Source organism: Cantharellus anzutake (genome assembly GCF_015039405.1).
Source record: "Cantharellus anzutake strain C23 chromosome Unknown EI90scaffold_18, whole genome shotgun sequence".
Classification (NCBI taxonomy): Eukaryota; Fungi; Basidiomycota; class Agaricomycetes; order Cantharellales; family Hydnaceae; genus Cantharellus; species Cantharellus anzutake.
This window is the reverse complement of record NW_024066968.1, coordinates 957,742-981,054: the sequence shown is the minus strand read 5'-3', so window position 1 is coordinate 981,054 and position 23,313 is coordinate 957,742. Positions and strand designations below refer to the sequence as shown.

General features: G+C 51.0%; 4 protein-coding genes across 4 annotated transcripts; all 4 read right to left on the bottom strand.

Moving 5' to 3' along the window:
* Positions 1-13,007: 13,007 nt before the first annotated feature.
* Positions 13,008-13,923, bottom strand: EI90DRAFT_3122264 (uncharacterized protein; the record flags this gene model as incomplete). Its single annotated transcript, XM_039063482.1, has 2 exons — positions 13,008-13,604; positions 13,657-13,923. 2 exons carry the CDS (start codon positions 13,921-13,923, stop codon positions 13,008-13,010), a joined length of 864 nt encoding a protein of 287 aa, XP_038917366.1.
* A 3,251-nt stretch (positions 13,924-17,174) lies between these two features.
* On the bottom strand, positions 17,175-17,591 carry EI90DRAFT_3122263 (uncharacterized protein; the record flags this gene model as incomplete). The annotated part of the gene is made up of 2 exons (XM_039063481.1): positions 17,175-17,356; positions 17,405-17,591. 2 exons carry the CDS (start codon positions 17,589-17,591, stop codon positions 17,175-17,177), a joined length of 369 nt encoding a protein of 122 aa, XP_038917365.1.
* Positions 17,592-17,689: 98 nt separating this feature from the next.
* On the bottom strand, positions 17,690-18,056 carry EI90DRAFT_2848940 (uncharacterized protein; the record flags this gene model as incomplete). Its single annotated transcript, XM_039053735.1, has 2 exons — positions 17,690-17,887; positions 17,961-18,056. Coding segments are annotated over 2 exons (294 nt in total), but the record flags the coding sequence as incomplete, so codon positions are not given.
* Positions 18,057-21,349: 3,293 nt separating this feature from the next.
* Positions 21,350-22,572, bottom strand: EI90DRAFT_3122262 (uncharacterized protein; the record flags this gene model as incomplete). Its single annotated transcript, XM_039063480.1, has 5 exons — positions 21,350-21,358; positions 21,413-21,487; positions 21,529-21,804; positions 21,864-22,096; positions 22,149-22,572. The coding sequence occupies 5 exons, from the start codon at positions 22,570-22,572 to the stop codon at positions 21,350-21,352; spliced, it is 1,017 nt and encodes a 338-aa protein (XP_038917363.1).
* Between the last annotated feature and the right edge of the window lie 741 nt (positions 22,573-23,313).

The following is a 23,313-nucleotide window of genomic DNA, read 5'->3' as shown; positions in this document are numbered from 1 at the left end:
GCAGCTTTTTGTCTGTAAGGTCTTTCTGTTAGAACTGGGCAAGGGCAGACGATTCCGGAGGGGAACCGGAGACTTAGCAAGGAGGGACCTTGGCCTCAGCGACTCAAGCGGAGCACTGTGCCATTGCTGTTTGTCCATTTGGTCCTTAATTTCATAGGAGGCGAGCAGGAAGTCTCTAGGGGGCATTTCAGGTCGATTTTTAGACTAAGGACTAAAACGAGTATGTACAAGTGCCAATATATATAATGGAGAGGGCAAAAGCACAAGGAAACAAAGGGGATCCGAATCGGAATGAAGGCATCCGAACAGGAACAAAGGGAAGACAGAAGTGGAGCGGTACCGAAGGTCATAAGGCAGAACCTGTGGTACGTCCGAAAGGAGGTAAGGAGGGCGAAGCCCAGAGGGGCAGGAGGATGAGGGGAAGTGGGGATGATGACTAACTGGCTAGAATGGGAAGAAGCAGCAGTCCAAATAGGGATGAGGGGAAAACACAAGAGATACATTACAAGCAGCGAAAGAGCCGAAGATGATCTGTGGAGCTTGGAAGTTACGGAGGTTATGGAGGTTATGGAGGCGGGGTTGAAAGTCCGAGGAATATTGGCAATGGTGTTTATGTAGTATGAGGTCACCAATGCAATGGACTAAGGCCGAGTGTCAGGGCAATAGCCCCGAACCCTGAGTCACATGTAAATTAGATACACATAGTCACGTGGGCAAGCGGGAACCTCCGGGTAACTGCTTACACACCACCATAAAATACATACACTATCTTGTATCACTTACGGCCTTGTGTGCTGAGCAACCCTAAGACCTCACACTTTTTTAAGTGCATGAGGTGTGTTTTACAACACAACCCACAACTACACAATCTTAACATCTGACTCGGAAGTGCCTATGGCGCCTAAACACGCCCGCAAGGGCAAGGTCGCATCTGCAGCGACACTAAAAAGAAACGAGCCGTTTATAAAGAAACCGCAATCTCCCATCAAGGGAGATTCAAACCAAAAGCTGTCGTCAGACAATGACAAGGATCAACATGATCCGGCAATAGCAACCACCTCAGGGCTGGTCCCTGAAGGCTTTAGAAACTTACGTGGAGTAAGTGCAGGGCGAAATACCCCCAGAACTCCACAACATACCGATCTAACCCAAGCTGGGGAAGATCCATCACCTCCTCACGAGGTGATCGACTTGCGTGAAAAACGCGTAAGCGCCGAACAATCAGCCCAAAAAGCTGATCGGATAGAGTTGCAGGAAACTCCAGGGCCCCACTATCCCCTGGAGTCCCCCCTCACGTCCCCAAGTCAAGCCCCAAAGGCAGACAAAGGAAACAAAGGGAAGAGCCCCCACGTCAGCTATCCGAAAAACTACTGGACTTGTTCCAGGTTCCGTCCAAATGGAGGACGGAAAGTGAAGATCAACTTCTTCTCAGGCTGAAAGCCCGAGAAGGTGCGAAAATACACCCTGAGAGCAGGATCTCCCAGAGCGCGGAAGCTCCAAAAGAACTTCCGCTGTTTACACTCCCACACACCATGCCAGACAAGGCAAGGTCACCAACTTCGGAGGAGGTCTCCGAGATAATGAAGAGGAGGCGAACTGAAATGAGGGAGTTCGCAGAGGAAGCCTTACGTAAAAGTAAGGAGAAACCAGCGAACAGACCCCTCTATGAAAGGGAAGCACCCTCCACAACGGCCTCACCTAAACAAAGCGAGCGTGGAGTGTTCACTCCAAGAACCCATTCTGGAACCCCCAGAAGCGGAAATGTCAACTGGGGAGAGTCACTGCTCGCCCAACCAAACTTCCTCCTGGAAAACCAGGAATCGTGCATAATAAACGCGATAAACTCGATCCAAAAAAAGATCGAGGAAACGAACCATAATAGCATGGCTCGTCTAGAGATAACTCTAGAAAGAATGGCCAATGCAATCGACGCGTTGACTGAAAAAATCAGCGAACAAACAGATTTGCTGAAGGAAATAAATTTCTCACAAAAAAGTGAGGAAACAAATAAACACCCCTGGACCACGGTCCAGGACATAAATAGAACTCGTGAAAAATTCACGAAAAGAACCACCAGTGAAAGCACACTGGAATATCATCAGCGACTTGACAGAGACGCTAAGGAGATCCTTCTCCCAAGGATAGGAGAAGATGATGCCGAAAGAAGGCATCGTTCAGAGATTAGAAGGAGAATTGGCACGTACCAAAGGTTCAGCCAAACATCCACTTATGACGGACCTCTTGAACAGAGAGGTAACTCATTCACACCCTCTCAAAACAATGAGAGAATACAAATACAACTTCAGGCAAATTCGCCTGAAACCAAAGAAACGCTGCGAGGAAGATTTCCCCCAGCAAAAACCCCCCAAAGGAGAGATCTCCATTGGATAGCAACCCCGCAAAGGCAGGGGAGCAAGAAGAGTACCTGGAGAAATGGTACGAAAAGGCCATAAGAATGCCCGAAGTGAGAATACTCACTCCCTACCCAGAAGGAGTGAAGCCAGAAGCCCTAAAGAATGGGCCAGCATTTCCTGACAAGAAATGGTCAGGGGAGAATGACATGGAATCATTCTGGCAGTGGTTCACAGAACTACTGGGATTCCTCGCCTTGCGAGGATGCAAAGGTCCCCAATTCAACAAAGTCCACCTGGACTGCTTGATTCGTGGATTAGGGGGACCCGCGTTTGACCTCGGAATTAGACTCCGAGACGAAACCCTCCTCAGAGGAGACGAGGGCATGTTCCTCGAAGTTCTCAACATATTGATGAGAACCTTCATCAAAGCCTCCGCCGCGTTGAACGTGACAAAGAAATACCGCAACGTCAAATACGAAGCGGAAAAAGGCCTAAAAAAACAGTTCTACTTAGAACTGTCAAAAGCAGCGTCCCAGATGGTGACACCTCCAGACCAGGCATCCTTCAACACCAGGTTCCTAAACTACATTCCCCTTGAATGGAAGAGGGAAATGATCGCTCATGATAGAATCAGAGCAGACTTCTCCTCAAATGAGGAGATGTTAAAAGCAATATCTCGTGTAGACGAGATAATTGACAGGCTGAAGATGTCTTCAGCCTACAAATCAGGTTACTATACCCGAACAACTACCACAGCAACAACGAGCCGTGGCAGAGCCCTCCCATCAGGAAAGAAAGCGGAAGAGCTGAAACCCAGATGGAAAGAGGACACATTCTCGAAAAACTCGAGGAAAACTGACCAAAAGTCAGTTCCAATTTGCGGCAAATGCGGCAAAATAGGGCAACGGAGGGTTGCCCAAGACACAATATAACAAGCGATGAAAAACCAAGGCACATAGCTGCCATGGAAATCGCGAACTCATCGGATGAAGAGTCGAAAGTGTTACGGATACGGAGTCTCCAACGACCATATCCGTCACATGGTCAAAGACCCCTCCTCACTATCGTTCCTCCTTTCTTTCTCCCTTTCATCCTCTATCCCGATACTCTATCCTCCTTACCCGTTCTACCCCTTTCCCCCCCCTCATGCAAAGCTTTCCCCAACTGGGGTTTTGGTGCTGGCCAAGGTTATTTGTGTTTCGCGGGATTTCCCGCGACCTTACCATTTGTAGATAGTCACGCGTCATGTACGGAAACCGCCGAAGGCGGTTCCCGCTAACTAACAACTGCTCTACAACTGCTTCGTGTACCGTCTTCTGTAACAACCCTCCCTGTGACTCAACTGAACTCGTGTGACTGTACAACTCTCAATATGTCTTATAAGTCTGGGTATATCGAGTCCTCTAACGGCCCTCGCCGTGAGAACTCGAGGTCGAGAGTCGAAGACTCTCGACATGTGTATTGTCCTATTGAATCTGTACCCTATGGTTCTTCATCACTACGCTCTCCCCCCAGTACTCAACATACGACATCCCATCATGATCATAGTGATCGCGAACTCTATGAGGCCCCCTCACCCGCGATGCCGGCACGTTCGCTACGCGAACGCCAAGTAGCCGCCCATCCGCCGTCTGTTACTTCCTTTGCCAGTCAACATGTGTCCCCGCCAACGGTACGTTCCCCTTGGGAACGCCAAGTCACCGAAGGCCCTAATAGTCCGTCCTCATTGCACGTCTATGATATCAACCCGCCACCGGTACGTTCGCACTGCGAACGCCAAGTACCCGATGGCAACTACACGAGGTTCTCGTCCATCCCGCAAGTCGTAACCTCGCACACGGTACGCTCCATTGAGGAGCGCCAAGTACCCGTGGCTGGCCCATCTGTCCTGGTATCTCCGACTACATATCATCAACCCCTTAATAGCTCACTACATCACCCATCACGATCGATGGGAATTCGATCGTCCACTCCCGGGCAAGACTCATCGATTACACTTCCAGTTATGGTACAAACTATACATGACCCTCGTCATCCCACTATAAGAACGGATCGAGGAATGGGGAATTTCCCCCATCCCCGTAACAGAAAGGCTCATCAGATGAGAAACCAGAGAACAACTCTGGTAACTCCGAAGCATCAAGCTTCGAAGTAGAGGACCCATACGAAGGACCTCAATACTCACCCGACTCAGAGGGTGAGGAAGTCAACATTGGGACCATAAGAATGGGCCCAATGTCAGTCGTTGACCATGATGACATAAATTATAAAATCAAACTGGCTGTAGCACACCAGTTAGAAAACACGGCAGACGAAAAAGTCGCCGAAGCCTTGGTGGAAGCACCAAGAAAAGACGCCTTGGGGAAATACACCAAAGTACCCAAGGAAAACAAGGACAAAGGGAAGAAGGACCAAAAGTCCATCGAAACCCAGTCCCCCTTGTTCGATGCGAAATTCCGCATCTCAAAAGACATGGGAAAATACCCCGCAAACAGACCGCTCTCAACGAAGAGAACGCTAACGGCCCACATAAAAATAGCAGGCATAAAAGCCTATGCGCTATTCGATAGTGGAGCCGAAATGGATGCTTTATCGCCGGACTTTGTCCGCGCGGTCCACATCCCAATTCTCCAATTGGAGAACCCAATCGTCCTTCAAATGGGGACGAAAGGAACAAGATCACAGATCCTGTTTGGAACCAACGTGGACGTTGAAATCAACGGCCACGTAGAAAAACACTACTTCGATGTAATAAACATCGACAGATACAACGCCATCTTCGGCACCCCCTGGTTAAACAAAAACCAGGTAAGCTTAGACTTCCGGTCCGACAAAGTGAGAACGGCAAACAAGGGCAACATAGACACCCTTGGAATAAGTGAAGACCGTGTGACGAGATCACACGGATGGAAAACTCGAGCAAGAGCCCGAGAACAACCAAAGAAGAAGCCCCCCTGACAGGGAGGCGGGATGGAAACACACCTCAGGGTAATCACAAGAAAATACCCTGAAGGTTGGCCCAATCCTAGTCCGGAAGGACTAGAACTTCCAGACGTACCACACCTGGAAGGTCTCTCCATGAACAACCCCGAGTTCGAAATACTCAGGGAGTGGTGGAGAGAAAAATTTGAAACCGTAATGGCACCAGCGCCATTAGAAATGCCTCCCCTGAGGGAAGTGAACCATCGAATCCCGTTGAAGGATCCGAACAGGAAATTTCGGGAAAACACCCTGAGATGTCCCGCAGCACCGCACTAGCGACCAAAATAGATCGCTATGTAAAAGCAGGATGGTGGTATCCCACGAACAGTGAGCGAGCATGCCCGCTACTGTGCATCCGCAAAGCAGATGGATCTTTGTGCATGGTAATAGACGCGAGGAACCGTAACTCAAACACGATCCTCGACGTCACACCAATGCCAGACATGCGACTGATCCAGGAATCAGTCGCCAGAGCAACATACCGATCTAAAATCGATATGTCGGACACGTACGAACAAATACGCGTAGATTCAGACAACGTCCATAGGACGACATTCTCCACGCCCCACGGGACGTACAACTCAAACACGATGCAGCAAGGAGACTGCAACACTCCCTGCACCTTCCAGCACGCACTGACCTGGGAACTACGAGGAGAAGTAGGCAGACGCCTACACGTCTGGTTCGACGATATATTCACCAGCACAAGCTCGGTGGAAAACCACAATAAAGCACTATTGTGGTTATTCACTCGCCTAAAAGGGGCGAAATTCTACATAAGCCGGAAAAAATTCCAGCCATTTGCCCCAATCCTAGACGTTCTAGGAAGCCGAGTGGACGAACAGGGCATCCACGCTCAAGCGGATAAAATGGAAAAAATCCACAACTGGCGAGAGCCAGTAGACCACACAGGAGTCCTAAGATTCCTGGGAATGGTAGAATATCTATCGATATTCATGCCAAACGTCAGCGGTTACACAGGACCACTGCAAACAATCTGCTCAAACAAGCAGACATTCAGGTGGACACCACTCCACCAGAAATGCTTCGACGAAATCAAACGTCTAGCATGCAGGGCTCCGATCCTGAAGCCCATCCAGTGGAACCCACTGGAAAGCCTCTCAGAAGAAGAGAGGACCAAACTCCACGTCTGGGTCATAACAGACACATGCCCAGCGGGCATGGGTGCATTAATTGGACAAGGCGAAAAGTGGCAGACTTGCCGCCCTGCCGCATTCATGTCCAAAAAGTTCACCAACACACAATGTAGGTACTTCGCCTACGAGCTTGAGGCACTGGGTGTCCTTGAAGCGCTCATGAGATGGCAAGACGACCTCATGGGAGGCCATGAATTCACAGTAATCACGGACCACAAAGCTTTGGAATATTTCAAAGCGAAAAACCACAACTCAGGGAGACACCTGAGATGGCAAGCCTTTTCGCAAGCTTCAATTGCGAAATAAAATACGTGGAAGGCCACAAAAATAAAGTGGCAGATGCACTCTCACGATACTACGACTCGTCAACGGACGAGGATCTGCATTTCAACAATTATGTGTCGGCGGACATCCACCTGGACAAAAATGCAGAAGATATCATCCCCGACAGAATCGAGGAATACGAAGAACTGCTACTAACAAAAACTCAGAGAAAAAGAGACTCACAGCGATACGTGCGAGAAATACCCTAGAGGAAGCTCTAGGGGGGAGCAATAACCTAGAGGAAACTCTAGGGGGGAGCGCCCAAAATCTGGAAGAAATCATAACTCCAGAAGAGAACCTTCGAAAACAATTCAAAGAAAAAGACCTCATTGAGGCAATAAAATCTGGATACTTGAAAAGCCAGATCCACCGGGAAATCCTAGAGAACCCGGGGAATTTCAAAAACTTCTCCATAAAAGACGGGCTGATAACCCGACTTGGAGAAGGAGGAACGACCCAAATAGTAGTCCCGAAAGGGAATTACAAAAGGAAGTCCATTCAGGGAATAATCCTCGAGAACATCCACGAAACACTTGGACACCTAGGATCCAAGAAAACAGTGGAAACCCTCCGTCGACACTTCTGGTGGAAGTCGATGAGAAAGGATACCCACAAGTTCTGCAGGTCCTGCGGAACTTGTCAAATGACAAAGAAAAGCACCAGGAGAAATCCCAGAATGCTTCACCCACTCCCGACCCTGGAGACACCATGGTCGTCAATAGCCATGGACTTCACAGGTCCATTCCCAACAAGCTTGGGATATGATTACCTCTGGGTAATCATCTGTAGGTTGACGTCCAACGTCCACCTAATTCCAATAAAGACAACAACGAATGCACTAGAACTAGCATTCGTATTTCTTCGTGAAGTTGTAAGACTCCACGGTCTACCACACTCGATCATATCAGATCGAGACTCAAAATTCACATCAAAATTTTGGCGCGAACTACACCGAATACTCGGTGTACAGTTGAAATTCACAACTGCATTCCACCCGCAAGGCGACGGCCAAGCGGAAAGAATGATACAAAAAGTAGTACAAATACTATGCGTGATGGTTAGACCAGACCAATGCGACTGGGCAGCGAAACTGTCGATGGCGGAATTCGCGATCAATGCGAGCTCGAACACATCAACAGGATTTGCCCCGTTCGAATTAATCTATGGCCATATGCCAAAGATGTGCCTAACAGCACCACTCTCGGACTACCCGGGAGTAAATGACTTCGCTCAAAAAGTGAAGGAAAACCTCATGGCAGCACATGACACGATAATACATAATCGCGCTGCCCAAACAATCCAGGCGAATAAGAAAAGACACCCGGACCCGCCTTTGAGAAAAGGCGAGCTCACATACTTATCCACAGATAAGCTGAACCTACCCAAAGGCAGGGCAGGAAAACTAAAGCCCTTATACATAGGGCCTTATGAAATTCTGGAAACATTTCCAGAAACGTCAAACTACATCCTCAAGTTGCCACCACAACTTGAACAACGCGGAATCCACCCAAGATTCCATGTATCCCGGCTCACACCTCACAAGCTGAATGACCAGGAAACCTTCCCAAATAGGGAAGTAAACATATTCTACGATTTTGGGGAAGACCCCGATCACGAAGCAGTAGTTCGCAAAATCCTAAACCACGTGTGGGTTCACAACGAACTCTGGTTTAAGGTTAAATGGGAACTAGGGGACACCACATGGGAACCCCTAGGAAATTGCAACAACCTCGTCCACCTGGACGAGTACCTCACCTTACAAAATGTAAGGGAACCAGAAAAACTCCCTATCAAAGAAGACAGGGAACTCTCGGCATCACTACGCCCCCAAAAACGGAGGTGGAGGAAGTAAAGCCAAGGGACGATGGCCCACAGCCAAGAGCGTGGGAAAGTTCTGGGCGAGTAACTCGCCCGGACAGCCACACCATGTACCAGAGATCACATGGGCTAGGCGAGTAACTCGCCTAGACCACGTGAACCACAGGCTCACGTGCAAAAAGAACACACAACTGCGGCGAATCCCACACATGCAAGAACGAAAACCCCTCCCACCACCACAAGTAACATAATGACGAAATGTCATTCTCTGGGGGAGGCAACCCTCGGTTCGATCCAAACAAACCACCGGATATCGAAATACGACAACCCGGGGAGCAAGGCTCCCCGGAACAACAACAACACCAGGCACAGATAAGCGCCATGGATTACACGACGCATGCAGCACAAATGAGTGCTGCGAACCAACAACCATCCGCATTGCTAACAGGCACCGCATACCCCCAGCCTCCCCAAAGAGGCTTCCAACCATATGCAGTGCAAACTGCACCGATGGCGCAACAAGCACCATTCCAGGGGCAGCATTTGCTGCTGCAGCCCCAGGCATACTCCCCAGGGAACTTCCCTGGCCAGATCAACCCCTGGATTAGCCAATTCGGCCCAGGTCCAACAACACCCCAGCCAAATGCAGGCTGGGAATCAGCCATTGCGTCAGCGGTAGCTGCTCAGACACGTCAGCTCCGTGAGGAGCTGAAAGAGATGAAGTCCCTCGTAGGAGGGAGATGAGGGAGCGACAGCAGCTCCTCGTCCAGACCGTCCAAACGGGCACGGTCTGATAACTCGAGGGCATCAGAAGACGCCTGCGACCATTGTGCCCACTGGAGGCGCGAATACAACAGAGCACGAAGAGATGCTGAGGGCATCTTTGACTCTCTGAAAGACACAGAGAGAGAAGTCGATCTCCAAAAAAGGGAGATCAAATTACTGAAACGCGAGCTCAGAGAGGCATGCGCACTGGCAGACCTCGCTGCCAAACCCATCATGACGGGGGCCTTGTCAGGGTCGCGTCCGGGGTCGAGGCGGTCCAGGCGTAGCGTCCGGTGCTGAGGACCTCACGGGGGGTGGATCGGGCGTGCGTACTGGCAGCCCCGATATGGGACGGCGATCCCTGGCCACTTAGACTGAAGTGGGAATGTTGAGTTATTATTAAAAGGGGAACTATGCTACTTACCTGAAGTGGGAATGTTGAGAAGAAGGTTACTTCTTCGGTTCCCACCCCAGGTGTATTTATATACATGCGGCTTGGGTCACATGAGGTCCGCCACGTCACCCCGCATACAGCCGCAGTCACCCGGGTGTCCCTGTGGGGGATCCCGAGGGTGTATGCTGCACACGTGCGCACTAGGTTGCGCCCTAGAGCCGTCCGGGGTCGTCCGGGGCCAGGCATGTCATGTGTGCATCGTGGGTGGGTCAATAATACATGGATATAAGGAAAGGTCGTCCATGTGAAGTAGAAATAGAAATAGAAATAGAAATGGAAATGGAAATGGAAATAGGAGAGGGATAGAGGGGGAAGGGGTATGAAGGAGGGGTGCGGGGTGGGAGAAGGGGAACCGGGTGAGGTGGGCCTGGGTGGAGGCAGGTCAAGCGGGTGTGCCCTGACAGGCCTCCCAGGTCAGGGGGAGGGGATACGGTTCCGGGCCTCATGAGGTGCGACCCCACATGGGGACTAGCGCATCAAGGGGTGGGGCACCGACTATCCCACCACCCCGTGGGCAGGCGACCCTGTCCGGGTTGCATAAGGGCCCGCCCTCAGAGGGGCAAACCCATGTCGAGGGGAAGAGGGAGAGCGGCAGGCAACCGACGGCAGACCCTAAAACGGGGACCACTGCCAGAGGCGGCGGGCCGCTGAGTACCTCAGCACCCTATGGGCAAGCTACCCTGCAGGGAAGTGTCCACATGCTATACGAGACCGCCGAACTCAACGAGTTCGGCAAAGTCGAAGCTCCAGTCGACATAACAATCGACCCCAACTTCCCCATGAGGAGAATAGTGGGGTCAGAAGCGGCACATGATGCCGCATACGCTTGGTGGACAAGTGTGAGTGGGAAAGAATTCGTACACTGGTATGAACAGGCCGAAGCCGCCTTCAAAAGCGGCAAGGTACATAGAACCCTTCGCGAAAAAGCGAAGGAAACCGAGAAATACTTCTTGGGACTCCCGAGTATTGCAAGACTTGTGGAGGAATATAATTCCCCAGAGAATAAGGGGAAAATCTCCTGGGAAAGTCTAGGCAAAGCCGCCTACTTAAAGTCCCAGTTCAAACCACTCAGGACTCCGCAAGAACTGCGGAACGGGAAGCGAAAGCTTCCAAATACCGGGAAAGAGACGCAAGTCTCCGTGCTGGACAACCAGCCCAACAACCATCCTTCCCCACAGGAAGAACGGTAGACCTACCGTACTCTACACCTGAGCCAAGCAGCTCAGGAACACAACAACCCGCTCCCACCCAGGGAGCACCCACTTCGTCGAGCCCACAGCCCGACAATGTAGCCCAGGCTACATCATCGCATCCTGTCATATCCGTGCATACCCGACCCCGACCCGACTTCCGGACCTCCACCCTCTTCACCTCCGGAGTCATAACCTACCGCTGCCTTTCCGATACTCACCTTCGGTCTTGGCAACACACCCCTCCTCTTACCTCTCCGACCCCTTCTCCATCCGTTCCAATACTCATCTCGGACCGAACATCGCCCTACTCGCCACCCTTCCTACAACTCCGCCCCCCCCTCACCACACCTCCACCCTCCCGTCATCCCCTACGCTTTCTCCGTCCGTTCCGATATCCACCTTCGGACCTGACTACTCTTCCTTACCTGTCCCCTCTCTCCTTCCTCCGTCACTCCTCCGCCACCCTTCCGCCAAGTTACGACCATCCACCGCTGTTCCGTACTTCACACTCGGACACCGTTCGTACCTTACTCCGAGCCTCCGTCATAGTCCATACCTCGGACTTTGACTCCACCTCGGTCTTAGTCCATTGCATTGGTGACCTCATACTACGTAAACACCATTGCCAATATTCCTTGGACTTCCAACCCCGCCTCCGTAACCTCCGTAAGCTCCGCAACCCCCGAGCTTCGCGGACCGCCTCCGGCACTCTTGCCATTTGTAATGTATTTCTCGCAATTCCCCCTCATCCCTATTTGGACTACTGCTTCCTTCTATTCTAGCCAGTTAGTCATCACCCCCACTTCCCCTCATCCTCCTGCCCCTCTGGGCCTCGCCCACTCTACCTCCTTTCGGATGTATCACAGGTCTTGCCCTATGACCTTCGGTACCACTCCGCTCCCTCTAACCCTTTGTTCCCGTTCGGACGTCTTCGTTCCGATTCGGTCACCCTTTGTTTCTCCTTGTGCTTTTGCCCCTTCCTTATATATCGGCGCTTGTACATACTCGTCTGGTTTCAGTCCGAAATCGACCTGAAATGCCCCTAAGAGACTTCCTGCTCACCTACTGTGAAATTAAGGACCAAATGGACAAACAGCAATGGCACAGCGCTCCGCTTGAGTCGCTGAGGCCAAGGTCCCTCCACGCTAAGTCTCCGATTCCACTCCGGAGTCGTCCGTTTCCGCCCATCTCTAACACATCCGACGCAGCAATCGGATGTCCAGATGAACAACCCAGAGGAAAACCCTCCTCCGGGGCAATGAATCCACCCTTGAGAGAAGGGAAAGTGACACGGTAATACGCCATCGAGGCGCCCATGAAAACACCTTCCCCGAACTCGAGGCCCTGCACACAATACTGTATGCGAGGAACTGCAAGTAACAATTGCGGAAATCTCCACTCCGTCAAAAGACCCACATCCACCACCGCTCGTGTGTAAACACCACTTACACACGAACCCTCACAGAACAAGTGAGGAACACCAAAGACATACAACCTTTGGGTCGAAATTCATTTTCGACAAACTCCACCTTTTTTTTCCTTTTCTTTCTTCTTCTCTCCCTGCGATACCAATGTATCGCCGTTCACTTCAAAGTAACGGCCCACACTCATTCATTCCTTAAACCCCCTCCCTTCCTTTCACTGACATGTACAAAATCGCCCACTAAAGTGGCGACAACAAAAAACACTCATTGATAATTCCAAACTCAATGTAAATCAACTATTAAAACTCTGTTTCATTTACTATCAACCTTGTATGCATCGCAAATGCAACGCAAGGGGGGAGAATGTCAGGGCAATAGCCCTGAACCCCAAGTCATGTGTAAATTAGATACACATAGTCACGTGGGCAAGCGGGAACCTCCGGGTAACCGCTTACACACCACCGTAAAATACACTATCTTGTATCACTTACAGCCTTGTGTGCTGAGCAACCCTAAGACCTCACACCAAGGCAGAGTCAAAGTCCGAGGTAGGAGCTATGACAGAGTCTCAGAGCAAAGGTACGAGCAGTGCCCGAGTACGAGGTATGGGACAGCAGTGGAAGGTCGTAACTTGGCAGGAGGTCAGTGGAAGAGGACCAGAGGGAAGAGAGAGGGAAGTGGGAAGTGGAAAGGAGTGGTGGAAAGGAGAGTTGTCTGGTCCGAAGGTGAGTATCAGAGCGGATGGGAGAAGAGTAGGAGGATGAAGGAAGAGGGTGGTGAGAGGAGTGGTGTTCGGTCCAAGGTGAGTATCGGAGCGGACAGAGATAGGACAGGAGAGGGACAGAGGAGTGGAGGTGGCATGGGGGGTGAGAGGAGGTGTGGTGTCGGGACCGAAGGTGAATATCGGAATGGACAGCAGTAGGGTAGGACTCTGGAGGTGGTGAAGGTGGAGGTCCGGGAGTCGGTTTGGGATCGGGTATGCACAGATATGACACTTTCAGCATCTCAACATAGGCATCGATTATTGCTCCATGTATCAGCTGCCGGCAATTGACTGTTGGTAGTGCATCAGGGAAGATCGCAATATGTTTGTAATATCTTGCTTTGTCTCTGGTCTTGCTGTCGTTCACTATCTAATGAGACATCAGTGGCATCAGTCACAGGGGAACTTGGAAACATTCTTACTTTTTCAGTCTCTTGAGGTAAATGCAACTCCGTTATTTCCTTCCAGATTTTTGTTGGCTTTTTTTGTTGGGTAGACTGGGTGCGTGAGTGGATGGCATCAAAGATTGTTCTAATTGGAGGAAGGCTTTTGGGACAAGGGTTCTCATTCCAGAACCTCTCCTCAATATCCTCGTCACAGCTGGGACTATCCACATCTCCAAACCCACTAGGAGGGACCAAGTCAGTAAGAGGCTCAGCATGTGTTTCGACATTGTCTGTGGGGTCCATTGTGTCAGGGCCCGGCCTCGGACTCGGAGGCTCCCTGACCTCAACCCCCATCTGGCCTGTCCTCACACTATGCAGGGCATGAGATGTATAGTAAAAGGAAAGATAATATACACTTGCCTATGCAGGGCATGAGATGAGAAGAAGGGTAAAGGTCTCATCTCCCCGCATGGTTGCTATATAAAGGAATGGGTCACATGCCCACAACTATACAGCTCCTAGAGTTGTGTAGTGTGACCCGGAGGGAACATCCAGGTGGCAGTGCCCAGTAAGCGTGGGAACGTTCTGGGCGAGTTGCTCGCCCAGAACTGTGGCTGTGACCCGTGGGAACATTCTGGGCGAGCTGCTCGCTCAGAAAGTTCCCACGCTATCCTGTGCGCACATGTACACAACACACAAAGGCAACAACAAGGCAACAGTCAAAGAATAAAAAGGGGGTAAAGTAGGTGGGGAGTCTGGGGCACCCTAAGGCAGGGTGCTGAACCCTGACACATTGTCTCATCTGGCCATGTCTCAGGTTCACTATCTGGAAGGTTTACTGGCATCTCAGGGCCAAGAGTATCACCTGGGCCACTGCCACTGTTGGTAGACAGGTAGCGCTCAACATGCTCATTGTCATCAGCTACACCCAGCTCTGGGCTCATCCTGATAAGTCCATCGAGTGTGCTTAGCTCGTTTCTAACTTGAGAATCATCTTTGGGGTCTATGCCATTGGTTCCTGAGGCCAGAGTGGCAGAACCAGGGGGGGGAAGGCGGAAAGAAGAATACTCCGCAGTACTCAGTGCAGCTTGGGAGTCTGGACATTCTAAGTTTGCTAACAGATAGTGCAGTGATGCATGCCATAGATTGACATGAGGAAACGGTCCATTCACAATCGTATCATGGCATTTGAGTGACGACTTTAGGTGGAGTTGCCATTGATATTTAAACCGGGCTGGGATCGAGGACAAATCAGCGCATTGGTAATGTGGAATTTGTAGGACATACAATGAATATCGTCCATGATCCGAATCAACAAGTCTACCGATTGGACAATCCAGGTGCATGTGTTAAGTTCTGTCAGGGCACACACCCTGACTAGCCTGGACCCGGACCCGTGTCCGGACCCGCTTCCACCCGCTGCGCTTCCCACATGCACGCACACTCCGCACGCCGCATGCTCCGGACCCGGTTTCTACCCCTTCATGTGACTTCCGGGTATCCCCGGAAGTTTTGCTGATATTGTGGCCACTGTGGGAAGATGAGAAGTTAGCTTCCTTCTCATCTCCTTACCCACAGTAGGCAAGTGTATATACTTGCCCTTGTTTTATCTCATCTCCTTACCCACAGTAGGATTGTGCCCTGGATAGGGCTGGCCAGACCAGAGGCTGTGGACCATAGGGGAGGGTCATGGGGACCCGGGAGTCGTCCCCTGACAAGTTCCTCTCAAGTGAGCCTAAGCTTTTCCTCCTCAATACAAGCAAGCGATAGCACTGCTACTATGCCATGGCAAACCTGTTGGTTGACGATAAAAGCTGGTGGTTTCTCATCCAAGTTCCAGTTGGAATCTGTCAGGGCACGCTGCCGCCGCCGCCGCCACCGCCACCTCCTTTTCCTTTTGTCTCATCCTCTCATTCTCTCTTCTTTCCTTCTTCTCTTTTTCTATCTTTATACAGATGACCTCTCTTTCTTTCCTACCCTTGTAGCATGGATGCGTCCGATGCTGAGCACCCTGTAGGGGCACCGCAACGCCGGATGCACTGCACACTTCTACTTGTACTTCCCCTCCAACACTCGGGATCAACTGCAGAACCACCTGCGGTAACCCGGCTTCGTCCGAGGGTGACGTGGCAACCCCACATGACCCATTCACACATGTATATAAACTAAGCCGAAGCAGGACCGAAGAAGTAACCTTCTTCTCATTTCCCACTTCAGGCAAGTACCCTAGTTTAGTCTGGCTTCCCACCCTAATAACAATACATTTCCCGCTTCAGCCTAAGAAGCCACACAGGGACGTAAGCCTGAGTAAGGGCTGTCCACTATACAGTCTCACCACCCCGCTGCCATCCGGGCTGCTAGCGCCGAGCGTTACGCCGCTACCTCTGCCTTCCTCGAGCCATCCCTGACAGAATCCCACAGGCTCTCCCACATCTTTGTCTACTGTTCATCACTGGGATCCATGTTAAGCAGCTCCTTGACATTCATTTTGGCATGTTTCAAAGAGTCTGGGAGCCAGGATGGCCTAACAGAATGCTCGAGGCAGTTGACAAGCTCGTTATATTGCACAACATGGGTGGAAATAATATGGGCATGGTCGTTTGCGCTATTGAACACTGAGACCATTTTCAAATATCCTCAAAGTACCGGATGAATTTTCAAGCACATCAGAATTCGCCTCAAATGGGGTATGCTTACCGACTTTTGTAACCGGCCATCCTCCATGCTGTTGTGAGCTCTGAATAGGGTTAATCTCATCCTGGTACTTGGCTTAGTGGATAAGGATGGCATGTTTGCAGAATCGGGCCAGAATGTACTTCTCCATGTTGTCATATCCATTCCCAGCCATCGACTTCCGGGCTCTCCGACCCCTCCGTTCTAACTCCGCTCCCCCCTCACCAACCTCGGAGCCCCCGTATTCCGCAAACCTCTCGGTACCCCTCGATGGTCACCACCCCCTCATTTCAATTTATTACCTATGCCTCCCTAAGTACGGAGCCCCGAAGACTTCCAGACAGCTCCGACGTCCGCTAGCGCACTCCCGCCTCCGCTGGGCAATACACTCGCCTGCCCTGCAGAGTCCACCTTCGGGCCTATCCCTCCTTTCCGTTTCTGGGTTAACGCCTGCCTTTCCGCTAACCCCGCGAACCGACTCGTCAGTAATATTCAGTCGGCTAATGTCTTAAACCCCGTTAGCTCCGCTCCGTCCGGCTCCGCCAATTGCGGAACCGTCTCCGCTGTAACCATATATATACACTACTTGTACATAGGTTACGCCCCAGCGGATAAATCAACTAGAGTTACCCCCACTAGGTTCTAAGTGCCAGTCAGTAAGTTAGGGCACGGACGTGTCACTAGGCACAGCGCTCCTGGCAGAAGTCGCTGAGGCCAAAGCCCTCCGTTACGGAGACATTCCTTCGTCTTAAATCTGGTCTCTGACACATGTCCATGTAGTCCCTTTCTGTGCTAGACGGATTTTGCGGAAGTTTCAAATCAGACAGGCCAATTTGAGCTGTCAGATCGCATAGGCATTCTTGAGATTTATCATGCAACAATCATACACGCTGAGTGGCTTGGAAATGCTCCGTGAGGTCGATAGGAATATGGGACAGTGTTCGTGCCAAGCTGATTCGGTCCAGCTCCTTCTTTACAGCGTCCAATGCATCCAAATGTGCCTGGGCTGATCGTTTGGCTTCCAAAAGTTTGGCGAACTTTTTCATTCCGGCTTGATCATTGTCTAGGGCATAACAGCATAAGTCAACACTGAACATGGGAATGGGCATACAGGCTTGAACGGAGAGCTGCAAAGACTTTTGCTCTTCCCACTGGGATTGAAGGAAAGGAGTTGTGAATCCCCTCTTACTCTTCAAATCTTGCAGGAGGTCAGTTAGAAGCACCTCCTCACAAACAATGGTAGCCAATTTGGACCTAGCCAATGAAGCAAGGCGGTCTCGGCCACGGCACACGATCATCTTGATTTTGTTGTTGATAGTTGTGATTTGTTTTGCTGGCTATAGTTTTGGGACAACATCGCATAAGAGAGGGTTGTCAACCAAACAGTGTTGGGACTCACACTCATTATGCGTTCAGGCACAATTGTATCAACAATCAAGGACCATAATCGCTCATTTCCTTCCCCGTTTGACTTTCCGAACCCATTTCGTTTCCAGGGGTGAAATGCGATTTGACAACAGAATTGATGTGTGTAGGCATGGAAGACTGAAACGGCGATGCTCAATCTAGGAGCGATTTTGGGGATAAGATTGTACTTTGTTCAAATATCAGAGGTTGTAGTTGCAGACCATGCGAGGCCATACCTTGGCGATCAATCAATCAAGAACACACCCAACATCATACATTAATCCAATAGTGGCATTTGAGGGTAGTTGGCAGCTAAGTGCAAGGAGCATGGCAATCGAAAAGTGCTGCTGTTCACCTGGAGTGCATACATCGCAGAGGAAAAGGGGGATGTCATGATGGCATATGGTTGCCATCAGGCCCTTTGAATGGAAGGTATCCATTTTTGAGGCTGACTGCTTTCCACATTTCGTGGCTCTGTGTGATTCTTCACATTCATCAATAGCACCATCTGGTACAAGGGATGAGGGATGAGATACTTCCGAACAGCCTCTAGATGCAGCTCGTGCATCAGAGATATGGCAGGCAGCTTCCTCGATTTCGGCATCGGTGAGGAATGTGCAAGTTTCATTCCAGGGAAGAATCATCTCTCCTCCAACAAACATGTATTGCTTATGTTGCATATTGCTGTCAGGGGACGGACCCTGGGTCCCCATGACCCCTCTCTATGGCCCACAGGCTAACCTGTAACAGCAGCCCATCTCAGGGCATAACACTACTGTGGGTAAGAAAGTGTATAAGATAAAAGGCAAGTAAGATACTAGAAAGGCTGCTTCACAGCCATGACCTTGCTATCCAATCACATGAACACTGCTAGGCTCACAAGCTCAAGATGATGTGGTTTGGCATTTGGTTCCTGATTCAAGGGGTGTTGATTCAGCCATTGCCGAACCCCAGGTTGGAGGGGAGGGTGGCAGGCTGCACAACTGCTGTATTTTCGGACACCATTTCATGTGTACTTATGCTACATCTATGAAGAGAATTGATGCTTGGGCCATCTGCAGTGGTAATTTGTCATCATCTTCCCTTTTGGGTTGTTTCCTTTTCTTTACATGCTTTCTTTTACCTCATCTCACCTGTCCCTTCTCTCCCTTTACTTTCCTTCCACCATTTCCACTCCCACTCAGTGTCAGGGGACGACTCCCAGGTCCCCATGACCCCCCCCTATGGCCCACAGCCTCAGGTCTGGCCAGCCCTATCCAGGGCACAATCTACTGTGGGTAAGGAGATGAGAAGGAAGCTAACTTCTCATCTTCCCACAGTGGCCACCATATCAGGAAAACTTCCGGGGATACCCAGAAGTCACATGAAGGCAGGGTCCGGGGCTGGACCATGCGGCGCACGGAGCATGTGGTGTGGGAATGCACACGGGAAGTGTAGCGGGTCCGGACGCGGGTGTCACGGCCGTGCATTCCGGCCCGTTCCCCACCTGTCCTGATGCCGCCCAAGCCCATCCCCGCTATGCGAGCGTGAGCGTGAGCCCCGACCTCAGCCCTATCCTCCCTGAGGACTCCCTGCTCACTTCCCCACTTGCCCCTAGGCTCCCCTACACTTGGCCGACTCCCCCACTGCTGCACCAACCTCCCCACCCTGAGTCCGCCTCCGGCACCGTGCCCAGCACAACTCCCCTACCCCGCCCACTTGGCCCCTACAGGGCCGCTATCATCCCCGCACCCGACTCCAGCCCAACTCCAAGTCCAGCGCCACTACGATACCATCGCCGCTATCATGGCCCTATGCTCTTTCCTTTATTTATCTGTTATTGTTTGTTTTGACCTTCGGTCATTGCCGGCCACTATGCGGCCAACCCCGCTCCTTATTCTTGTTTGCTTCCGGACCCTTCGGCCTCCGGCCCGGGTCCGCTTCCATTCATTTCTTCCTCCTATATATATCCTGTATGATACTTTATTGTACCTTAGCTCTAATATCGATGTGACCACAATGTCAGGGCATGCCCCGACATGCCCCACCCGATCCCCGCTCCGCTTCCCCACTCCGCACCGCCTCTCCCTCCTTTCCCTCTTCCTTTCTCCTGTTCTCCTTTCCTCCTTTCTTTCTTTCTCTCTTTCTCTTACATGGACCACCTTTCCCCCTGCTCAATGTATCACCGGCGCACACACCCATCTCCCCTCCTGTATCTTACATCCCTATACCGCCGCCACCGCCGCCGCACTCACCTTGCACCCACAGTGGGCCCTCTCGGGATCTTCCACGGAAGCACCCAGAGAGCCATGGCTGTGTGCAAGGGTGACGTGGCGCACCCCACGTGACCATTCCCGCATGTATATAATAACACCTGGAGTGGGAACCAAAGAAGTAGCCTTCTTCTCACATTTCCACTTCAGGCAAGTAGTGTAGCCTTCCCTTTTAATGATAACTCACATTTCCACTTCAGACTAAGTGGTCGGGGACACTCACCCTGCGATGGGATCGCCGCTATCCATAGCCGCTATCCATCCCCCCAAGTCCCACACCCCAGGACCTCGCCGCTTTCGGAGCTGTCCCTGACACACAACCCCTAAGTCCTGACCCCAGCAAGGCAACCCCAGTGAGTCTGAAATGAGGGCCAAGAGACAGCTAGGGGGCACAGCACTCCCTTTAGAGTTGCTGAGGCCGAATGCCCTACCCTCGGGCCTTGTTCATGGCATCACGGTCATCGCAGCCTATAGCGGCCTGCAACAGCGACCCTCGGTGCCGACCCCGGACCAGTGTCTAACAGCGGGTCCGGGTCCAGGCTAGTCAGGGTGTGTGCCCTGACACTCAGCTCTTGTCCTTAAAGTCTCAGTTTAATCATATGCTTTTTCTTCCTCTTGCACACGACAATGTCATGCATGCATTAAAAGGTGTCAATGTGCTTGGTGATGTTCCTGTGTCTGACCACAGGTATTCCATTGTCTGTCCTTGCGCACGGTAGCCTGTGAAGGTGTATGCTGGTTCCACTGTGATTTGTTGCCATACCACCTTCTTTTTCACTTTGCCTCTAAATAATTCCAGACTCCAAATGACTGGAAAAATTGCATTGTGTTTGTTGGATGTCTGCATTCCATATTTTTATAGCCTAAGGATATTCACGAAACAAACTGAAAAAAAAATTCATGCTGGGACAGGCAAAAGGAAGTAAGGGCTGTGCAGAGTCAAGCAAAGTGCAAAGCGCAAGCACTCTAGTTTTTCTTGAGTTGGCCAAATTCAATTGTTCAAGCGAGCTATAGAGCGGAAATGACCAAATTTATTGTGTGTGAAATAATATTGGGGCATGTGATCAAAATGTCAGAATTCCCACAAAATCAGGGTCAGAATTCTCATGAATTGTGACCATGCAAGTGACCTTGGAAGCAAGGTAACACTTGCCTACTGTGGGTAAGAAAGTGAGAAGAAGGTTAACTTCTCACTTTCCCACAGTGGCCCAATATGGCGAAAACTTCCGGGGATACCCGGAAGTCACATGAGGTGGGATCCGGGGTCGGATCGTGCGGCGTGCAGAGCGTGCGGCGCAGGAAGTGCGTGGGGAGTGGAGCGGGTCCGGACACAGGTCCGGGTCCGGGCTAAGTCAGGGTATGTGCCCTGACAATTACCATCCATGGCGACGATGACATCAGGATATCTAGGGAATCGCTTAGTATACCTGTTCCCGAAGCATATGTATGAGAGGACTAACTCGTTGGCTGAATTGCCCCACATCGAGCCTCCAAAACATTGCAGGCATCTCGCATGGAGGTATGGACTTGCGCTGCTGTTGGACAGGTTGCAAATCAGCTTTGTTCGCTCATGGACCATCAATGGAAGGTCCGGTGACGTCCCTATGGAGGTTGGGATGCTGTGGTTAACAGTCATCACACCATGGGGTGCAGTGACCGATGGATCGCCATTGTGGGCAGGAGCGACATGGGTAAACGCAGCAGACTCGACCAGTGCGGAACGACATAGCGGTGCATCGGGTGCCGCAGGGGATGTGGGTAGGAGAAACTCTCTCTCTGTTTCAACCTCTACCGAGTCACGTAGGGCTTGAAACCATGTTATCACCTCGCTAAACAACTGCAGAAAGGGGTCCTATATGCGCGCCGGATCATGAAGGTGCCAATTCCCGACATGCAACAAATAGATCTTACATTGTGGGTGAATTCGTAACTGTTCTCTCGTAACATGGCAAACAAAGCGGCATGAAAGGAGGCAATTGGGGTGTACGAGACCACATGCAAAGCTGAATACAGCGAAAGGACGTCGAAATGAAAGGCAACTTGGGGCATTACAGGTGACCCTGGAAAGTAGCCAGACTGGATGATGCTAAGTGGGAGAGTATTGGACAGACATTTGCAATATTCGAACGTCCACCACGTGGCACCTGGCTCGGGGTCATTGGGACACTGCTAAGGGAGGTCAGAATGCAAACGTACCTGAGAATGCGATCGTCATGAGTGAATGAAACTGGAAAGATGTATTGCAGTGGGAGCACAGCGATGCTGCTGGTGTTTGCAGTTTTCCGTTTCTATCATATGATGTCTCACTGGGGGCAGCAAGGGGCATGCATCCTGCCTTCTTCGCCTCTAGACCTAGATAGATTTCTGCCGCTTTGTGTATTACATTGCGGCGCCAATGGAGCCATGCAACTTGCTTTTGCAGATTTCGTAATGCTCTCTTGGCCCGCTTTCGGGAAGCTGACCACAACAGTGTAGGGGACAGAGCAGTGTCTGGGCCCGAAGGAGTGGGCTCTGCAATATTTTCCAGCCAACCCTGAGGGGATGCTTCCCATATTGGTGATTCCTTTTTTAGAGCTGGCATTGAAGGGGGAGTCGAAACATTGCTGGCATCCACTGACATTGCATTTCCTATGTGATCATGGCGATTTGGCACCTGCCACCAATGCGTAGGCTCAATGCCAGGCCCCCAGCATTGCATCATCATGGTGCCGCTGGCGTTTGCTATCTCAATGCATTGTGACAGCTGGGAAATAGGGACTTCAGTGGCTGGGACGTGCTTATGTCCTTCTTTTTGGACGTTGAGGGTTCGGATTCAGGTGCGGATTGGGGGCCAAGGAAATCGGCATATTTTTTAGGTCTTTTTAAATTATATGGCTGATATTTTTTCACAGGCGAAGTAGTAAGGGGTGGAATTACAGGCTTATGCCTCGGCATGGGAGTAGCTGCTAAAGAAACTAATGGGTTTGGGTCAAAGGAGCAGAATGGGATAGGTCTCCCCCAACAAGTGTGGGTATATCAGCCGAGTTACGCCAGCAGCCAACCTGTAAGAGAGACATGCACTCAGCTGCATATTCATGTGTGTAGCTGTAGTACATACCAATAGGAACGGACACCAAACGGGGCGATTTGCGGCGAAGAAGGGCGATTACTGGTGCTCGCTCGGCACTGAGGAATATATGTATAGCATGGGCACTGGTCTTATAAAGGTCTTTGGGTATTGGATATTCAGCAGCAGGCAGTGGCGAGGGCACACATCAGGTTGAAGTCCCAGCCCAACTGTACCATTTCTGATGTCACTTTGGCGCCGATTGAGGGGTGCGTGGTTGCTGGACAGCAGATATGAATACGGTCCCACTGATAT